The following is a 19390-nucleotide window of genomic DNA, read 5'->3' on the forward strand; positions in this document are numbered from 1 at the left end:
AGATTCCATCCAAGATAATACGCAATTCGTCACAACTTAGAGACCAATATCCCAAGATTACCAACTAGGTTTAACCAATCCAGTATAGAGCTAAGTTTTAAAGAATTTCAATTTCCGCCTGATTCACAACAATTTCAGCTCTTCATCAGGGTAATATCATATAGTTGAAATAACTATTTTAAAATTTTTACCTTAAATTTGTGAATTATACCATAGCGGTTGAGCAGGTCGTAGCCCAGGTACTTGACAGGTTGGCCGCTGGCCGCCTCACTCAAGGCGAACACGTCGAATGTCCAATCATCCAACGTCTGTAACATTGAATTCTAAGTAAGTAAAAACGGTGCCGAAATCTAAACTATCGACTAGCGGTGTAAAACTATTACGACAAAGTTAGCATAGGGCTTTCAAGTTTTCATTAGGAAATTGACCTTTTGAATTGTTTTTTTATTTTGTGGTAAAAAGAGTGAGGTTCTCTATCTGCGTAATTGGTGAATTTTTGCAATTCAGTGCTGGCGTCTTTCTCTAGACAAATCTCCCAAAAAAGGGAATATATAATCTAAAAAATCTAGAATTTGGAGAGTATATCCTTATGATATAATGAAGTTAATAACTGAGAGAGCTAATTGGTTAGAGTGCACGTTAATGCTATCAATATTGCAGGGCTGAAGTGAGAAGAAGTGTTGTTTCGCTAACGCGCTTACATACATACTTATAATATGGCGCGAGCAAAACCAAGGTAGTGACCCATTTAACTTGCTTGTTTGTCACATCAAAAGTGGCTCAATGCTGCCTTTTATGTGCGTTACAGTCGGAGATGTGTTTCAATAACTATAAAATTTCTTTTAACGTATATTTTGCCTCACTAGCACTAACAGCTTTTGCTTTCTGGTGGCACATAAAGCAGATGAACTCGTTTCACTACAGTTACTCACTGTCGCGCGCAGGATTTTTCAACAATATTTCTCAAATTAGCTAAATGGAAAGCGATCGAGGAAAACCGTGTCGCGAGAAAATCGAGAAAACAATGCTATACTTTCCGTCTGTAAACAGAGTAAAAAAGAAAGGAAATTGTTAAATCCAGATGTTTTCTTTTGTGGGTCAAAGAGAAGTGGATGGGAAAAGAAATCGAACCGAGCTAGTTTTATAAATTAGACTTTCAAAACTGATTAATGAATAATTTAAAACATTGTGCCACAAAAATACTTTTGCCAATTATTTTTTAATTGCATTATATCATATTGTTTTGTAGTGTAATGTAATTATAAATAATAATGTAATTAAGGAATGTTTTTACTATAATTTTTCCCATGGTACAATTTATTATGATTAAAAAAACCGCTAGATTAACGATTTTAATGCAAAACAAAGGAGCTCTTTCAATACTTCAAGCCGATTGCAAATCCCATCCCTGACTCTGGGCCAGTTGAAAGGGTGACAGGACTGACCTTTAGCGCCCTGGCGACCTCAGGCGGGAACTGCATGAGCGGCGCCGACGACATGCGGCGGTAGATGCGGTCGACGAAGATGCCGGCCCGAATGGCGTGCGCCACCGATCGGAACTTTGGCTTCTCATCGGCCCTGCGCTGCCTGGAAGCAAGCTGCCTGGTGAAGGTGGAGGCGAGCCACTCGCGAACCTCGTGCGGCACCGCGTCCGGCTGCACTTCGCTCAGCTCGTCATCCTCGTCCGCCAATCGCCTGCGGGACAGAACAGGCCCATTAGCACAGCTACTGACACTCGATGGGACGCCCGTCGCCAGTGACAACAGAGTTCCTGCTTTGGAGCGTGTTCGTGTGTGTATGTGTGTCTTTAGGGGTTCGACTGGCATGCGGTTCCGGGATGCAGTTTCAACTTTCAACTTCCGTTTGAGGAGAATATATAATGATCACATGATAAAGTTAAGGTCCTCTGCTTGTTTTGTGTGGTGCTGCTTGTACAGTATTCAGCCTGCAGGCGTGGGGACTGAAAAGGTGAACTTTTTGCATAGAAGTTGAACATTGCGTTTGGGAAATGCTGTTTAGCTTCTGTATGGAACAATAATTGTATATACGACGTCTAATGATGAGATGAGCATGTCCCAATTTTGTAATTGGAAGAAGGTATGTTTGTTTCAAACACACATTTCTTTGCCGTCCACAAAATTAATGAGTGAAATATTTTAGATTTTGTTTATGTGGATTATCATGTTGTGAGCAATGACAAATTATCCTATTTTTATAAGCAGAAATCAATTTTGGTCTCTCGATAAAAAATGATAACGCGCAATCAGTTATTTTGGAATTATTGTCATCAAACTTGATAAGAGTTTAAAAGATTAATTGGACATTAATTAAATCTGGTATTGAAAAGTAGAATGAAGCGATTTTACATTGAAATGTAAATTGAGTTTAGCGGCAGGTGAAAACGCCTGTTCTGCGCATCGTGTGTTTTGGTCTGTGCGAGGATCTCGCTTATCTAATGAATGGGTCGTGTTGGTCTTTTACAACTCAGCTCCTGAACTCTCATCGAGAGCGTGAGTGTGTGCGGTGCCAGAAGTCGAGCCATTTATCACACTGTGATTAATGCTTAGCTTTGGGACCGGGCCAGAGGCGCGTCTGGATCGCAATTAAGACGAAGCAGTGGAAAGTCAAGGGATATTTTTGAACCGTCTCAGAATATCCGATTCCAACGCTTTTCCGCTCGAGTGGTGCGTGTTTCGAGCTGAATATGCCAAACGCATCAAAGGTGGAAGGGTGAAACTTATCTTGCTGCAAACTTGATATTCTTCCTCATTTGTTTGAATTTTTAGGAGAAATCCAAAACTAAGCTTATGATCGAATACCTTAAAAATACATATTCAACACGTGGGACCGAAACTCAAATTAAGTTCAAATAAAGATTAAAATTTAAAAATAAACCAACAACCCAACGCACCCCTGGCGCGAATTCATGTCTGCGAAGCGTTTGGGTGAGAGAAAGATGTTGCTTGGAAGGTAGGGTCGATACCGCGCGTCAGTGATAGCACACAAGCGTGTTCTTTTTTATCTCATACAAACGAATAGCATTGTTGCTGCGGTATCTGGCGGTGCCACGTGGCTCACAAAGCAAGCGAAACATAGCACACGGCAGGAACCACACAATTCGTCAAGCGCTGAGGGTTTGCAGCATTGTAGGTCAGCGACCCGGTTTTGGTTTTTGTTATGTGCGCCCTTTGTCATGGCTAGCGGAAATTTTTTCCGCATCAATGATATCTGAAGTTCAACCCGAGAAAATTTCCCAACGCACGCAACTTCTAATTAATGCTTTAATTAATAAAAAGAAAATGTTAGGCTTGCATTTTGCCAAATAGAATAAAAATAAAAATCTAACTAATTGCAGTTCTCCTACTTTCATCATTAATATTTCCCAATGGAAACCTGCAAAAGTCCAATCAATTTTGCAACGCAAGGTCTCTGCGACTGCTTGCTTGACTGCAGAAAGTAATAACCAACATTCATATTTTATAAAAGGTCCCGGAGCGAATTTAAGTTAGCAGAATTACTTATTAATTAATTCACGAGCTAGCAAAATCGTGGCGCGCAAATGTAATTACGAGACGGCTGTTAATCAATTCCAGTCAGCAGGGCAACTTTTCTTTCTGGCATTTTCCATGCAAATCGAAACCGAGAGAGTTTGCAAGCGACCAACTGATACTCCATTCTATTAGGTTCGAGCAGTGGCCGGGAACGCTGCGACCCCATTCCCGGCGCAGCAGCACGCTCAGCAATTTGTCTTCACTGGAAATTTTAAATATAGTTCCACTGTTGGCCAAATACATTTGAATATAACAAAAAAATTTTAATAATAATCCAAGCAGGGTAAAAACAACAAAATTTCGACAAATTTGTTGAATTTCAATACAAAAATGATTGTTTGGTCAGTTTCATTTCCGTTGTGACAAAGGCGGTTGCATTTCCTACCACATCAGCTTCTGTGTTAACGAAAGCGTACCTTACACATTGTCTCTAAACCAAGGAGTGGAACTCTATATCGTTTGCAAAATGATTGCAAATGAAATGTTGTGTACAGGGAGTGTTTTATGAATATGTAACGAGGAGATACTTCCAGGATTTCTGAAATGAGGGAATGTAAATGCTTCTCTTCTTCAACATCATCTTTCCTGGTTAGGAAATTTGAGCAGATGTTAAAAAGGAAAATGATAGCAAAGCCTTGAGACGCAAGCAGATCGATTAGTTTGAATAATATGCAAATGCATCAAAATTGCTGAGTATAAGAGGCAAGCGCAAAATCTCAAGCAGTATAAACGTAGCTATTATAATGTAAGGTTTGCAGAGAAAGAGAACACTACCTGCGAGTCTGGAATTAATAGAAGAAGAGAGCAGATGAAATTAATTTCGTTTCTTTATGCGAAAGAGCTGGGAAATCGTTACTGAGGCGTTCTCCCTCGCCTGCTTTTTACGACTTCAAACGCAGACACAGCAGATAATCCGTTGCCAAAAGCAAACTCGGCCGAGCCGAATTTGCACACAGCTCGTGTGCCGCGCCAGATAAAGCCTTGATCAATTTTCCAGCTCCCTCACAGCGTTCATTTAGTTATACTTCTTTTTTTATTTAATATACAGCGGACGCTTCTTCGTTTAGAAACTTTTTCGGTTAAATTAAATCTGATACCAGCGAGAAAGGTGGAACGGGGAAGCGATAATATAATTTGTTAGACTCATCTACGTTGAATGGAATATCCAAACACAGCCTCAGTTATCGAATGGGGCGCTAACTACGGGCACTGGATCAAGTAGATATGAATGCATCGTCGCTTCGACCGCCTCGCGGCTCCTCAACACGAACCCAATCAAGCTCAGTGCAGAAAATCGGTCGCTTGGGAAATTGAGTCACGCCGATGCTTGTTCTATATATGTATTCCGCGCCGCGTTATGCCGCATCCGCAGATCAAGTGCTTGGGGAATCGGTCGACCTTGTTTCTTGCAAGTCAGGATTAATAGATTTTTTCTCGACCATTTGTTGGATTATCTGATTTTTTACAGGGAAGAAAATGAGAATCCAGGTTGTTTGTTTGAATTATTATAGAGATAAAAAACGCAAGTTTGACTTTCAGTAATGCATTTTAAATTCCATTCAGTTAACATATCTACATAATTTCACCATAGTGGCATCCAAAAATGTGTGTAGGAACCCAATAATTTAAAATTTGAGCTTCCCCAGGAAAAGCAACATCAGAGATATTGTTTATTGTTCTGCTCTACAGGTTAAATAAGGTATTCAAAAATAGCATGATTCACACTTATCGGGTGTTTTTTACAGGCTAATCAGTTAAATGGTCGATTATTTTTAGACAATGCAACCCCCCTTCACGGATTTCCGTGTTGCCGATCGACTGCACGAAAGGATCGGAAGCAACAGCGGAGGCTTTTACGGCCGCTCATCATGCGATAGGAAAGGCAGTATAACTTTTAAAAATATTACGCTCGAACACATGTTCGAACACGGGAAAATTACTAATTAGAGGGGACAAAACGACGAGAACGATTGGTTTTGTGGAGAGGAGCATCTATATAGCGACAGACGAGCGAACGGCAATCATCTATTCATGAATCAGGCGGAGATCATACTGACGTTAATTACCGACAAGTATACACGGTGCATCAACAGCTGCTGTCGCGGTTAATCAGATATTGGCACGCTGCACTCCGCTTCCTGATTGCCCGTTCGATGCAGACCGGTGCACACAATACAGATAAAGACGTGAAGTATGATGTAGCACACACATAGGTGCACCAGTCGGCGGGTGCAGCTGCCAAAGGAAACACGGTGGTGGTTCACGACCATTGAATGCAATTGAACAGGAAAAACAGAACGCTTGAACATGTACTATTGAAGTTTTTTAGAAGTGGTCTGCTTCACATGCTTTCCGAGTCGAACTTAATTATGAAGTACGACAGCCAATTCAATATTTTTGTAACGAGTTGATTAAATATTTGCAATGCTGAACAGCTATTTCATATTTATTTTGTTTTCAAATAAAGTAAAGACTACGTCATCGATTGCAACAGCCACCATGTTTGATTTCGCGACAGAAGACACTAACAGCAGAAAAAGCGAGAACAGGTAAGAGATTCCTATTGTATTGATAAATCGTGACAGAGGGTGCGCTCAAGAACGAAACTGCGTGAGGTGGGGTTGGGGTGAAGAAAGTGGGGGGGCTGGGGGTGCAGTTAGCTGGATGTTTTGCGGATGAACCTGGCCCACACGGGAGCTCGGAGGCGCCTCCGTCGCAGACCCCCCTGCGGGGTGCTGACTTGTGCGGGTGCGGCGGGGTGGCGGTGGTCCAGCGGCGCCGGCGGCGACGACTGCTGCCTCAGGAGAGCCCGCCCGGCGCGTTTGCCGCCCGTGTCGTCCTCGCCCGTCCTGCCAGGGCAGCCACCTGTCTCCGCCCTGTGTGCATAGCGCAGCTGCTGCTATTTGCCTGCTGCCAACCAGTGTGCAAGCCAAAATTGCATGCGGGGGACGTGTGCATTCGCGCGCACAACAACTCCCGGAGCGGCAGGGGTAACGTGGTTGGTCTACACTTTCGTACAGTACTGCGAATCGGAATCTAAGAAAATTAATATAACTAAGAAAACACGGCAATTTTCTTTCTGTCCAGCTCAAAAAGGAATAGAATGAAAAGCCAGTCTTGTTCTGGCTACACCTCCCCCCCCCCCAATGAGATAAAAATATTAAATCCACATTGTTTGCAGTTCACACATCAAAAAAGGCTATGGACGTGGCTTGAATATAAAATTTCTTGTTCTGTTTGTTTTGTACACTGCATAACAAGGAAAATAATGTGTAGCTCAATGTCAATAGAAAATATTTAATTTCTGGTCTATCCTTCTTTGTGAATCGTTATTGAGAGATATCTAAGTGCATGTTATTCCACTCAACTGCCTATTAAGCAGTGAATTTAGTGAAGAGTCGAGCAGCCTAGTGGCCTTTAAACTCCTCCAAGCCATTTTCCCTGATGGAAAAGTATCAAATTCACGTCATGCTTTGACGATGCCACACATCAAGCGTAATGCAATGTCTCTAGGGTAGACAGCACGCAGCAAAATATCACTTTTCCACTTGAAGGCTTGGAGCGATTTTATAGAAACGACAAGACTGAGTGTGTGCAAGACCCGACTTCATCACGGAAAGTGGACTTATATATAATGTCAATTTTTCGGGCTCGCTAAGAAGTATGCTCTTTGTGACGCATTTCTCAGAAATCCAGCGCGTTGCGTGGCTCGGGGTGGATTTATACAAAAGTTACGGCAAGCGAGGTTCCCGCGTGGGACTAATCTTGTTAGGAAATTTCCCATTAAACGAGATGAAGACGGATCCGCCCCACAAAATGAAAGAAATAAAAATAGGCTAACTGAGTGGAGGATTCCTCAAGGAGAAAAATGGCCTCTCTCAAACATTAAAATCAGTTTAGATTCAAGATATTTTATTGAACAAGCCGTTCGTGGAAATCGCCGCTTTTTATCATTCAGTAGAGAAGAGCAGTGAGCGTCCTTTAAAAAGTTTTCTGTTTGACAACTGGTAGGTAAGGAAAAAATGTTGTTTAATCCCAGCAGATTCACCGAGTTTTTTTTGCCACGAATGCGTTGACCAACCATTGCCGCAGGGAGATTAAATAAATCTCCAAGTTTGTCGTCGCGGCCCCGCAGCTCTGGGAGTGTTGAAGTCTCCGTCCTTTGGAGTCGTAGAGAACTTTTGACGCCACCCACCAACCGCCTGTATTTTTCTTCTACGTGATGACAAAATATGAATTCTAATGTCTTTCAATGGGTTTTATGTTATGGTTTTGGTTCTCATTTGGAAGGCAGAATTTCGTTTAAATTTTCAAAACCGGTGAGCGAAATACAAAGCCAACAAAGGGGAATATCACAAAACATTTATGAAACCACATTTTCGACGTGGCAGACCACTTTTCGCGATTAATTGGCGCAAATCAGAGAGACTGAGAGCGGAAGTTGCCGCAACAGAGCCAACAAGCCGGGCGGACGGTCCTTTGGGGGTGGTTAGCGTTTTGTTCTCGACGGCACCGGGCGGCGATCAAAGGGGAGGCTCAGGAAGGTTTGTAATCATCGCGTGGCGGCGCGAGTCGGGCCGGCCAAAATGCTTGGCGGCCGTTGTCGCGCGCACGCACGCGTTTTCTACAACACTGACCACCACAGACTGCTCTACCACCAAGTTGAGACAGCAGAGAGCGGGCCGAGTAATTAATAGTATTGCATAAATACCGACCGACCATAAAGAGACTCTCACACACAGCTAGCGTCAAAAGAGAGAAAGGGTAACAAAAGCGGCTTGGCCGACTGCCTCGGACAACACGCACTAAGGTTGGAACAGAAATAAGCGGGCGGGGGACACTAGTTTATAACAAATGAGGCTAATTCCGCCGGGATAATTGCGCGACTAATTGCGGCGACGCCCGTGTACCAGGCCCGTGTACAAATATGTGCTCAAATTCGGCAGTAAATGCGGCTCAAATGCAAATTGGGTCGTGAATGAGATGGGCGGAAAACAAAGAATTGCCTAACTGAATTGACAAAGACGCCGTTTTCCCGACGGCTTTAGCTGCTGAAACGGATAAACGTCATCGTGCACGCGGGCTCGAAATTAGAATTCTCATCTCTCGCGAGGATCGCCTGTTTGTTGAAGACCGAACTTGTTTTAATAACTTTGCAGACTAATTAACAAGGACACTTGAAGATCCCTCTTTTTTTCTTACCGGGGTTTAAGCTCATTTTTATGCCCTCGAAGGGGAAGATGAAGTCTCAAAGGGAATCTCGAAAGGAAAGTACACCTCAAAAGAACTTAATCAAAACTCTAGAAGGCGCATAATTGAGCAAATGAGAACGGAACGTATTCTCAGAGAATCCTGTAAAATTCTACATGGGACATTTATTGTTTATAATTTCGCAATTTACAAACAAACAATCACACACCACTCTGCTAATTAATAAAGCTGCTTTTTAATTAGTTAAAATTGCATTCACAATGCATAGTGTTTCATGAGCTAAGGAGTTAATCAAATTAAAACGAGATTTCCAAGTGTCCTGGTTAAAAGCTGAGCGCACTGTGTTTGAGGCTAGAAGAGAGAAAAGTATGAAAACCAATTAAGTTATCCCGCGAGTTTAATCTCCTCGCCGTCAGTATGGAAATTCGAATGGAATGGAAACTTTCCATTTGAATTACAAATTGCAAGCGGCGGAACTTGCGAGCGAAAAGTGCAGACGTCGATTATGACAGTTTTAACCAAGTTGGTAATGAGATTTTGCGTCACGAGGAGAGTGGAGAAACACCGGCAATTAAAGCCGAGCAGCAGAATATTTGCACGCGCGACTATGCAAATTCGCTACAAAAAGCAAACTGCATAAGAAACTACTGTTGTTGTTGTGTTATTGCTTGCGGAAGCAAACACAGCACAACGCTCTTGTAATCAACTATTCCATTTTTATGCAAATTTCTTCCAGCGTGAAAAACAAACATAACAAAAGCAAATCATGGCAAAAATAATCAATCACCAGCAAAAAAGCAAAACGACTGATGAGGAGGGGCGTGAGTACGTTTTCAATGAGGTTTGTAATAAATAAATAATTGTCAACTGAAATCGGGGTGACTTTGACTTACCACTCCATAATTCTTACTCAGAGTTACCGACACGACCATACCTGCCGGTCAATTAGCCAACTCGTCAACAACAACAACGATAGCAATGCTCGACTGACCATCCAGCCAGCTAGCTAGCTAGATAATAAATTGCCTATTTCGTGTCGCACACCCACTCGGCCAGCAAGTAAAGTCCATTCGACCATTCAATCAGCAACCAACTAACTAACTCTGCGCCAATCGATCGCTCGCTCTAAGTGAACGGAGAGAGGAATACTCACTTTGTTTCGTCGATATAGACGGCTTCCAATACGCGCGCTGCGTATTGCAAGTTCCGTCTGAGCAGATCGACAGGCACCTCGCCGCGGTGCAGCTGCTTCAGCAGGCACCGCAGTCTGCAACATAACGAGCACACAATCACTCTGATTGCTCCCACTATCCGAAGGGACTTGCCTGATTGGAAAAAGTCAATTTTAGAGAAAAATCTGATTCGGGAGTGTCCCTGGTGAAGCAGCCCAAGTCTTAGATCTTTCAATGTCTATACTTTTATTGCTTTTGATATTTCACAGGTTCGTTAAGTGTTTAAACAAAATACTTTGCTTGGTTTGTTATGGGGAAGTAAAAAAATGTAACATCCGGAATTCATAATAATCTCAAATTTTGCATCTACTCGTCAATCTTACAATTTTATAGTTTTCCAACGCCTGCATTATGATTTTAGATTCAAAGTGAATTTACCTTTTTTCTTGATCATTGAAAAAGTGAGGACGTACCAAATTTAATAAAAACTCGCTAGTGCCACTAAGAAAATTCTCTCTTTGACTTTTCCTACTAGGTGATTTGGGCTCAAGTAAGACGTACAAATTTGTAGAAGCCCAATTCAACGAGCAATTACCTGAGGGCAGCCTTGTCGCAGGCGTCAGGCGTATCCACGGGGGGTAAATTGTCGGCGGCGAGGTCGACCGCCTCCAGGGCGGCCTCCTCGTGAATACCAGGGCTGTCGGGGGCGGATAGCGGGGGCGGCGTGCTCGGCATTGGTGGTGGCGAACTTACGGACGCCTGATGGCGGGGCGCTTTTCCACTGCTCCGTCGTACGATCGTCAGCGATCCTTGCTCTGCAACCATCAAATCAGGAAAAGTTTTTAAAAATAACAGTATTGTTTTCAATCGAAGGGAAAATTAGGACCCTGATTTAACTTTGGGTTAGCACAGCCAACTTGGGTACATTTCTCAAAATTTCTTTTGGTTAAAATCCGCTGACCTCATCAAATCTTTCCCTATTCCACTAAATACTTTCAAATTTTCCTTAGGATCTTTAAAAAAAAATAGACGGACTATGTAGGATAAGTTATTTTTTTTAAAAAAAAATCTTAGTTTGGACTAAAAGAAAACGTGAATATATAATGAAAATAATATTAAAAATGTTAAATTAAAATTATATGACTGTAGACGATTTGTAAGAAATTATCATAAACTAACTTTCAATTTAATTTTTATTTTACAAGATATTTTCACTTGCAAAATTAACTTGGAACATATATCCCACTAATATAATGCGTTATAAAGAGTTTGTTGCTATGCTGCGTGAATTTGTACATCAAAAACAGTTTTATAGTGCTGAAGAGTATTTTGATTGTGTACAGAAGTTGTAGCAACTTCAATTTTTCTTTTCTTTTTGAGTGAATGTAACTGAATGTTTGATTTGCAATTGGATGTATGTGGTTTATTGCATTACTGTGTTAAATTATGTACATGCCAAAAGACAAATAAATTATTATTATCTCGCTGTTTATGATTATGCGTCAAGTTAATAGTTAATTGCAATAGTATATTCATACTTCTTGATGACACCCTAACGCCTAACGTCCCACGTCCCGCACAGCATATTTGAAAAGTGTAAATTTTACATGACGTGGTAGTTACTGTAACCACAGACACCGCTGAGCAATTAAAAAACCGTACATTATGTATCAAGGAAAGAGAAGGGAATATTCGCTGGCGAAAAACAGGCTATCAGCTTTGTTTTCGCCGGCGTGAAGACTCAATTACCAGCTGGCAAGTGGTCGTTGATTGAAAGAACAACTCAGCATTTTGACTCTGTTCTGCAACCTAATCAACATGCAAACATTGTGTTTGCTCGCGAGTGTGTCAGCCGACAGTGGCAGAACTTGCTGCTGTGTTGTTTGTAATCATGCACGCACATGCAGCCAAGGTGCGCCCGGTCGCATTGCTGATTGAAGCGAGTGTGCACGCCGCAATCTATTCGATTTCACAGCCTGTGTTGAGCACGGCATTATTAATTGGATGCTGGTGCATTGTTCAGAGCGGAATTCAGTGCGACGAGGCCCTCAGGGGTAGTTCACAGTTTGTATTCAACGGACGGGTCTAAAATGGAAAATAAAGTCTAGTGCGTCAATGGTGCAAAATAATCATTGTATGCGCAACTACTAGTTGTTTGCAGCATTTTAAATTTCAAATTTTGATACTTTTGAAACTTTTATACACACTAATGTATATATTTAGGAAATTATTAATACAAAATTTCATCCTCTAATGCTCCATTCAGCTCACATTTCTAATCTATTCATGGCCAATATGCGTTCCATAAGCTCAAAATTAATTCGGCTGAAAAAGAGAGCAAAGACTCAAAGAAGCGTCCAATCTCCCTTTTCTGTAGAATAACCGACACAAAAGGAGCTGTTTCTGTCTAAAGGTCCCGTTCATTTCTGTTGGTTTGATCAAACAATACTCCTGCTGACATATTGAGATGTTCATTCGCCGACCGGCAACTGTGTGCGTGCGACGAAATTAGTTTTCTGATTGGCACCGCCTTTTGAATCGAACAGGTTGCCGCCGCACGTGAATAAATTGGCCCTGGCTGGAGGTGAATTTAAGTGTGGCAGGAGAGGAAAGGAACGCCTTGGAAGATAGAAGAAACCGCCGCTGATCGATATTACTTTTAATGCTTGCGCAAGCCCTGTCACAGGCACTAAAAATAAGCTCGAAAGCTCTGCAGCTTTTTGGTGCCCAAAATCGGAGTCACGTTCGTCTCCCTCCTACCATATAACTTTTACACACTTTTACAGAAAGATTTTCCACCACTTGTGGCTTCGAATTTGTAAGTATAAGTACTACTACCTTAACGCAAAAATTTTTCGTTGCTCTTATTCTAACCATTTTAATAATAAAATAATCTTCTTTAGTTAAAAATTGAAATTTATTTTGCTAAATTTTAAATTTTTGTGGTGAAACCTTTATTTATTTATAATTTATTGCTTACTTGTAATAAAAAGTCAATGTTTGATACTGGCGACGATAAGACAGTCATGCTTTTTAACATCGGTGTAAAACACGTGAACTTAAAAACCTCAAAAGCCGGCGTACGATCTTCTTAAAGGCTTGAGATAACATAAATATCGCGAATTTAAATAGAAGTTAAAAGTGCATTTGTATGGCTTAACTGTACGTTTTAAACTAAAATCGCAGATTTTTATGACCAAAACTTTTTGAGATGATTTGAAAGAACCATTATTTGGTTAATGAGAAAAGTTGCCAGAGGCGTATCTTATCATTAGAAGCGTTTGTATGCTGAAAATGACACCATTGTAAGACGAAATAGGGAAATCATCAAAATCCAGACCCTTGAAAACTTCACCGCTCCATTTCGACCGGCGTATGCCAATGGTGGCGTCGACGAACAACTTCAGCAGCTGTGCGCCAGATTTATTTTGACAGTGGAGAGCGAAGCGATTTAATTTATATGTGCTCACTGCTCAGCAGTGGCGGACAATGTAAAGTTTGATTAACCTTTCCGTCCAGCCGTCTGCTGACCGAACTTTGAAGAGCTCTCACTTGATTACGGGCCCACAATTCACCATCTAGGTGCCCTGCACCATGCGTTTATTTTTATCACCGCTCTCATCGGCCGGCCCAAAAAACGAGTTATCGCCTTTTGTGCGCGTAGCGGCGGCAAAACGCAGCTCTTTGCTTTGAAATAATTTTCCTTCATTATCAGCGAGCCGCCGCCGAGCGAGCTTTTCTCGTTGAAAGTGGAGACTGCGTGAAAGTTTTGCCGCCATTGAGATTCGTGTATATGATAAAAAGTCATTAGTGCCATGTACATTTTGCTGCTGGCGAGTGCTTTGATGGGAAACGGGGGGATAGGTCGGATGAATTCATGGGAATGAGGCAGGTGGAAAGGGTTGCCAGAAGCCGACTGACTGCTTCGCAATCGCGGCCGTCAGCGAGTATAATTTGGTAAGAACTAAGCTTTCCGGTGGTATTTACCAAAGACAAATTCATTAAAGCCCACACGATTCGGAATTCAATATTTGGCAAGTTCTCAATTTTTTTAAAGATCTCTTAAAGGGGATAGGTCTGCAACATTTCTCTTGCGAAACACAATTTTATTTGCATTTTCAGGCAACCACATTTGAAATTGTTTCTTTGATGCGACACTAAAAGAGATTAATTAGAGTTGAAATAATTAATATTATCTAAATTGACAGCGATATTTTTATATAAAGTGAAACTGGCAAGAACTGGAAATGTTGAAGAAAATGTCTAATTTGGTTGCTTAAAAAATAAACTAGTTGGAGTCATGAATAAGAATAAGAAACGTGTTCTAAAGTTTATAATATCAAAGAATTTAGATTTCCTGGGGGCTACCCTTTTATTGTTTATTTTTTTAAAGTACGTAAATTGCTTGAAATAATTAAATTATAGTAAACTAATCATCTAATTTAATATATTTAAACATGCTAGAAAAAATGCACGATGTCAAACGTTTTAACCTACAGTATCAAGATTTGTGCAGAAAATGCTTCCAGATCTACGAAATATGAATATATGTCAATCTTTAAACCATTTTTCTTCCAGAACTGTCTAAAAACCGATGGTCATTCACAACTGTGCTACCAAAAAGCGAGATGGAGGAACAATAAAAGTAAAGTCTGGCACCACTTACTAGCTAACTGTCCATTTCTGTGCGAGCCTGAGCCTGCGGGTGCATTGCTTTGGTCTTGTGACTGTTGCAGGTGCGAAGGTATGGAGGAGTCGTCCTTGGAGCCGGTCAAAGTGCCAGGTGGACTCGCCACTGAAACATCCAACAGGGAACATTCACTAGTCTGAACACGGCATTTCGTGGCTATTCATGCAAACTTTACAGACAGGCGTGGTAGAAAATCGTGCATTGCAAATTGTGCTTTTCTACAATACCTGCTCTGCTCCATCCAAGCATGCTCCGACTCTATACTTGATGCGGATTTAATTGCGTATTCTGCGATTTTGTTATTTAAAAGTCTGTGTCAAAGGTGAACTGCACACGTTTTCCCATCGATCTCTAGCTGTGCTTGCTGCACGTGAAAACAACACGTCAAGAACTGTGAAGACATGAAGAGCGTGAGTGCGCAGCTAAATTGCCGAGATCTGTGAGTGACACAATGACAGCCAAACAGACACACAATCACAGGAGAGGACGCGTGGGGCACAAGCCTATGATTACGCTCGCTCGATTATCGTTCAGTCACTTTTTTGAAATCGCTTTCTGAGTCTCTTTCCTCGTTTCACTTCTTCCAACAGTGAGCGACATAAAAGTAATTTTGCAAGCGAGAATCCCATTATTGGTGCAGAGTGATTGTTTGAAATAATAAAATCAATTTTAATTAATTGTAAATTTAAAAGGGTTGAATAACGTGATATTTTTATTCGAAAAACAAGACATAAATAAGTCATTGCAATGCATCTGAGCAACAAATATACATATTCTTAAAAAGTAACAAAATGCTCGACTGATTTTCATGGTGTAAGTATTGCTTCATTCACTTGTATCAAATGATTCCATAACTTCAATTGGTATCAAAAAACCAATTTTCAACTGTGTTTGAAAATAAAGCAAGTTTTAACCGAAGCATTTGGATTAAATTGCAATCTTTTAGCGGGGAAAATCCACACACTAGCAGTTGAAATGAAAAACTGGCTGCTGTCATCAGTCACGTTTGTCGCTCTAGCGCATGATTAATATGCGAGCGCATTTTCATTTCGATATTGAAAGTTGGTTCACGCTGACAACATACACAAAGCTAATCGCGAATAATCTGGCAAAAAGGTCGAGGGTTGATCAATCAAGCAGGAAAATCCCGCGAGAGATAGCAAGCACGGATGTGCAATTTGCATGTAAGTGTGTCTGTATCAGGTTAGCGGAGAAAAATTGAAAAAGCCCACCACGTTTCCATTTTCTTGTTATTGCCTCGCTGGGAATCACGGATTAAAGCCAGAGAAATGAAAAGAGCAAAGGAGGAGATACTGAAAAGGCGACGGCCGAATAGAAATTTTTCCTCTCCTTTTGCTTCGCTCTTTCAGACGAAATAAGACCAAGCTTTTGAAAATCCTATTCTGAGTGGGAAGGGAGAAAAATTTCTTTTCGCACAGCGAGCAAATAAAAATATTGGCTACATGAATTGAACTAAAAATTTATTTACCATAAAAAGTTACCGTCAACCACATAATGGAAAACATTTGATTGATTTTATTGGTATTCTAGTCTTAAAGTAGGAGAAAGCTTTTTGCCACAAAGGCCTTTAAATTTGATAAAAATATATTTTAAAATAAATTTTTAATTTAGATACAAACAAATATATTTTTTAAGGAAAAAATTGATCATTTTTGCTGGTATATAATTTTTAATAAGATTAAATTTGCGCATAACTGCATTTTAATACAAAATAATCTGATTAAAAGAAATAATACAACTTGCAGCGATAAATTTTATAGGAAACACGACAGTCGTATTTTCAGATATAAATATTGTGGATATATTATTCTTATGTCCTTAACTTATTCAAACTAAAGGGTAATGGACGATAAAAATTTAGCACAGGAACCTCTTCTATTTGTATGTTAATTCCGGGCATGAATTTAATTCGGGTCTCTGGCCTTCGTGGCAAACCACAAGGGTGCCAAACGCTTTTTGCCTCGCAAAGATACGCATGAAAGGATACTTTGCTAAGAAGGCACGACAGATCCCTCCGCTTTGTCGATTGTTGAGTCACACACGCACAATGAATGTTGCGAGCAGGGTTTTGTTTTGCACACGCAAACATGCACCGCACACACCCGCTCTTTTTGTCTCCTTATAGGCTCTGTGGGCGGATTTGACCTGGAGGGCAGTTTTCAGCGTATAGTCATTCTTCTTTGTCATTTGCGTGAAATATTAATAACTCCTCCTTCGGGTATACAAACTCAAACTTAGAAACTATTTTTTACTTCCGTTGCTCTACATCAAAGGTGAAGTGAAAATGTTACTTGTGTACTCTTGCAGTCAAATTTATCTAGTAAAATGATAAAAATTTATTAGAAAAGCGAGCCCTAAATCGTATTCACAATTATAAAACTTGAATTAATTCAAACAATCTGAATTGACTTTGGTTTTTGGACTTTGAATCCAACACGTAATTGATGCATGTATTTCATGACCTTTGATATTAAAACCCGATTTGGCGCTCACTTATCAGACTTGAGCGATAAGAGCAAGTCGGCAGGCTCGCTCTCGCCGTCAGATAAATTTTGAGAGCTCTTCAATTAATTAAAAAAAAAAAAAACAGCCCGCCCGAAATTGGACAGAGAGAAGAAAACGGGCCGGGGGCTAGGAATAAGTTAATTAGCAAAGATGCTGCTCGTGAGTAAGGGATGCAGGGTTGGAATCGCGGAACAAAAGCCGGCCAGCGAACAGGGTAGCAAAACACGACGCAATTAACTTAATTAGGCAGCCTCGGTGGGATGGGATTAGAGCTCATATACGCAGTTTTCGAGTGGAATGAACGAGCGGACCTTAAAGAGTCATTTAACTGCATCATTGCTTCATTGAATCAGGTAAAATTGGATTCGGTGATGTTTCATATTTTAGCATAGCGTCCTGATCCCGGTAAAATTGCGCAACGTTCAACAATACCCAAATTTTCATTGTCAAATTGATTGCTGCCCTTTTCTTGAAACAAGGAAATTCGCGTTTGGTTGTTGAAAGTTGCGCAAATTTTGCCGCTACCAGGACGATAGGAAGCTTGCTTGATTCAAGCATAAATATTTTTACTTTTGGATTCTTTGACATTGAATGAAGAATTGTAATATTTTGGCCCTCTAAATGAAATCCTTGCAAAACAATCAGAAAGGTTGAGATGAAATCAGTCCAAGTTGGTACTTTTGGCTCGATAATGCTGCGTCAACATCAGTGACGATGAAATAAACATCCGCATGTAGTTGTCAGAAAATGTCTGCCGAAAATACGAAAGCACTTGACATTTTCCGCTTGGTTTCCTGGAATTGTAAATCCCGACAGGAGCTGGTGATTCAGGTCAAAGTGGACAAGACACTGAAGTTTTCCTGGTGTGTCAAGCGGAGAGAGGATCGTAAATTTGGCAGGTGTTATTCCCTAGCTGGCCTTCCTCTTGATTTGCTTCTCGCCTAAATGTGTGGCGGTCATGCGTAATTTATAGTTTCTAGGTAGTTCTTGTATGGTCGCAAGGAAAAGGATGTTTTCAATAAAAAAGAAAAGTCCTTTTTTGGTTCAAGCCTTTAAATATTACTTAAGAAATGAATGGAAAGATGATTTTACAAAACTCAAATAATTGTATAAGTCTTTGTTTTCTTTTTACCGATAAACTGCGTTCAAACTTAGCGCAGCTGTGAAGAACGCTTCCTTTCCTCTCTTCCGTGAAAACGGGCAAAGTTTGTGACGCGCATATGCATATTATCACAGCCTTGGCATTACCAAGCTGCTGACAAACGGTAATCTGTTTCAACCCTTCCAACAGACTGGCTCTGAATAACGATGCGATTTGCAGGTACTTGCATGTGATATAACGCACCAATTGCCTGCCCAAAGCTGCTGATTTGCACCCTTTTGTTTAGGGCCTTCTAATCGCATTTGCACCTGCCAGCCACTGGAAGTAACTTTTCGAAGGAATGATGCAACCTGCTCGGCACAGGTGCCAACGGGCTGCGTTTACACATGTGAACTGCTCAATGTTTGCGTAACAATTAATTAATTAACCAAATGGAATTGAAATTTCCAACTATATTCTTAGTTATTTTTTCAATGAGTCGTATATTTATATAAGCGTAAATTTGTTTGGTTAATATACATCGTTGTATTTTAATCAACGTTAAATTGTCAATGTGCCATAGGCTCATTTAAGCTTTCCCCTTTCATGCAGTCCCATCATGTTGTCTTGGAAATTCTGCACCCGTTAAAAGCTCTTTTTTAAAAATAATGTTCGCACATGATATAAAAAAACTTGAATGAGAATATTAATGGAATTAACAACCGTACTATCTTCAAGCAAATTTTTAAATCAAGTGTAGCAATGCAAGAAAATAAAATCGTCACAGTCAGAAATTTGGCTCAAATTTATAAGTCCCAACATCTTTTTCTGTATTTTTAATCTCACTTTTCTACGAAAAGCACTATGTACTATAGCGGATTCACATGTAGCGTAATGTAGGAGCTTTAACATTCGAGACCACTAAACCAAGGCGCAGCTGCAAATTAAAATTCCCTTCGCCTACCGTAATTGCAAGTGCAGCAGCACAGTGGGAGCTCTAAACGTCTATGGCTATCAAAGCAAATTGGCGGCTGCGTGATGCAATTGACCCATTTTCCAGTGGAGGAATTTTTCACAGCATAGCTGGAATGCCCATTCAAGTTCTGCTCGTGTGGAAAAATCTAGCCAATTTCGTCAAAAATATGCTGGCATTTTGCGC

General features: G+C 40.7%; 1 protein-coding gene across 10 annotated transcripts in view; it reads right to left on the reverse strand.

Annotated features, from left to right (window-relative positions):
- Nucleotides 1–19390, reverse strand: part of LOC135934208 (dual specificity calcium/calmodulin-dependent 3',5'-cyclic nucleotide phosphodiesterase 1-like) — a 158245-nt gene that overhangs the window by 5535 nt on the left and 133320 nt on the right. For 6 of the 10 annotated variants that reach the window (XM_065475785.1, XM_065475786.1, XM_065475782.1 and 3 more), the window contains 6 exons: nucleotides 14601–14729; nucleotides 10530–10749; nucleotides 9916–10029; nucleotides 6233–6427; nucleotides 1446–1695; nucleotides 192–308 (listed from right to left, as the gene is read on the reverse strand). In XM_065475785.1, coding sequence (XP_065331857.1) covers nucleotides 192–308; nucleotides 1446–1695; nucleotides 6233–6427; nucleotides 9916–10029; nucleotides 10530–10749; nucleotides 14601–14729 — 1025 coding nt within the window. The remainder of the gene's footprint in view (nucleotides 1–191; nucleotides 309–1445; nucleotides 1696–6232; nucleotides 6428–9915; nucleotides 10030–10529; nucleotides 10750–14600; nucleotides 14730–19390) is intronic. The other 4 variants (XM_065475788.1, XM_065475792.1, XM_065475791.1 and 1 more) reach the window with 2 other exon arrangements.

Source organism: Cloeon dipterum, chromosome 1, assembly GCF_949628265.1.
Source record: "Cloeon dipterum chromosome 1, ieCloDipt1.1, whole genome shotgun sequence".
NCBI classification, from domain to species: Eukaryota; Metazoa; Arthropoda; class Insecta; order Ephemeroptera; family Baetidae; genus Cloeon; species Cloeon dipterum.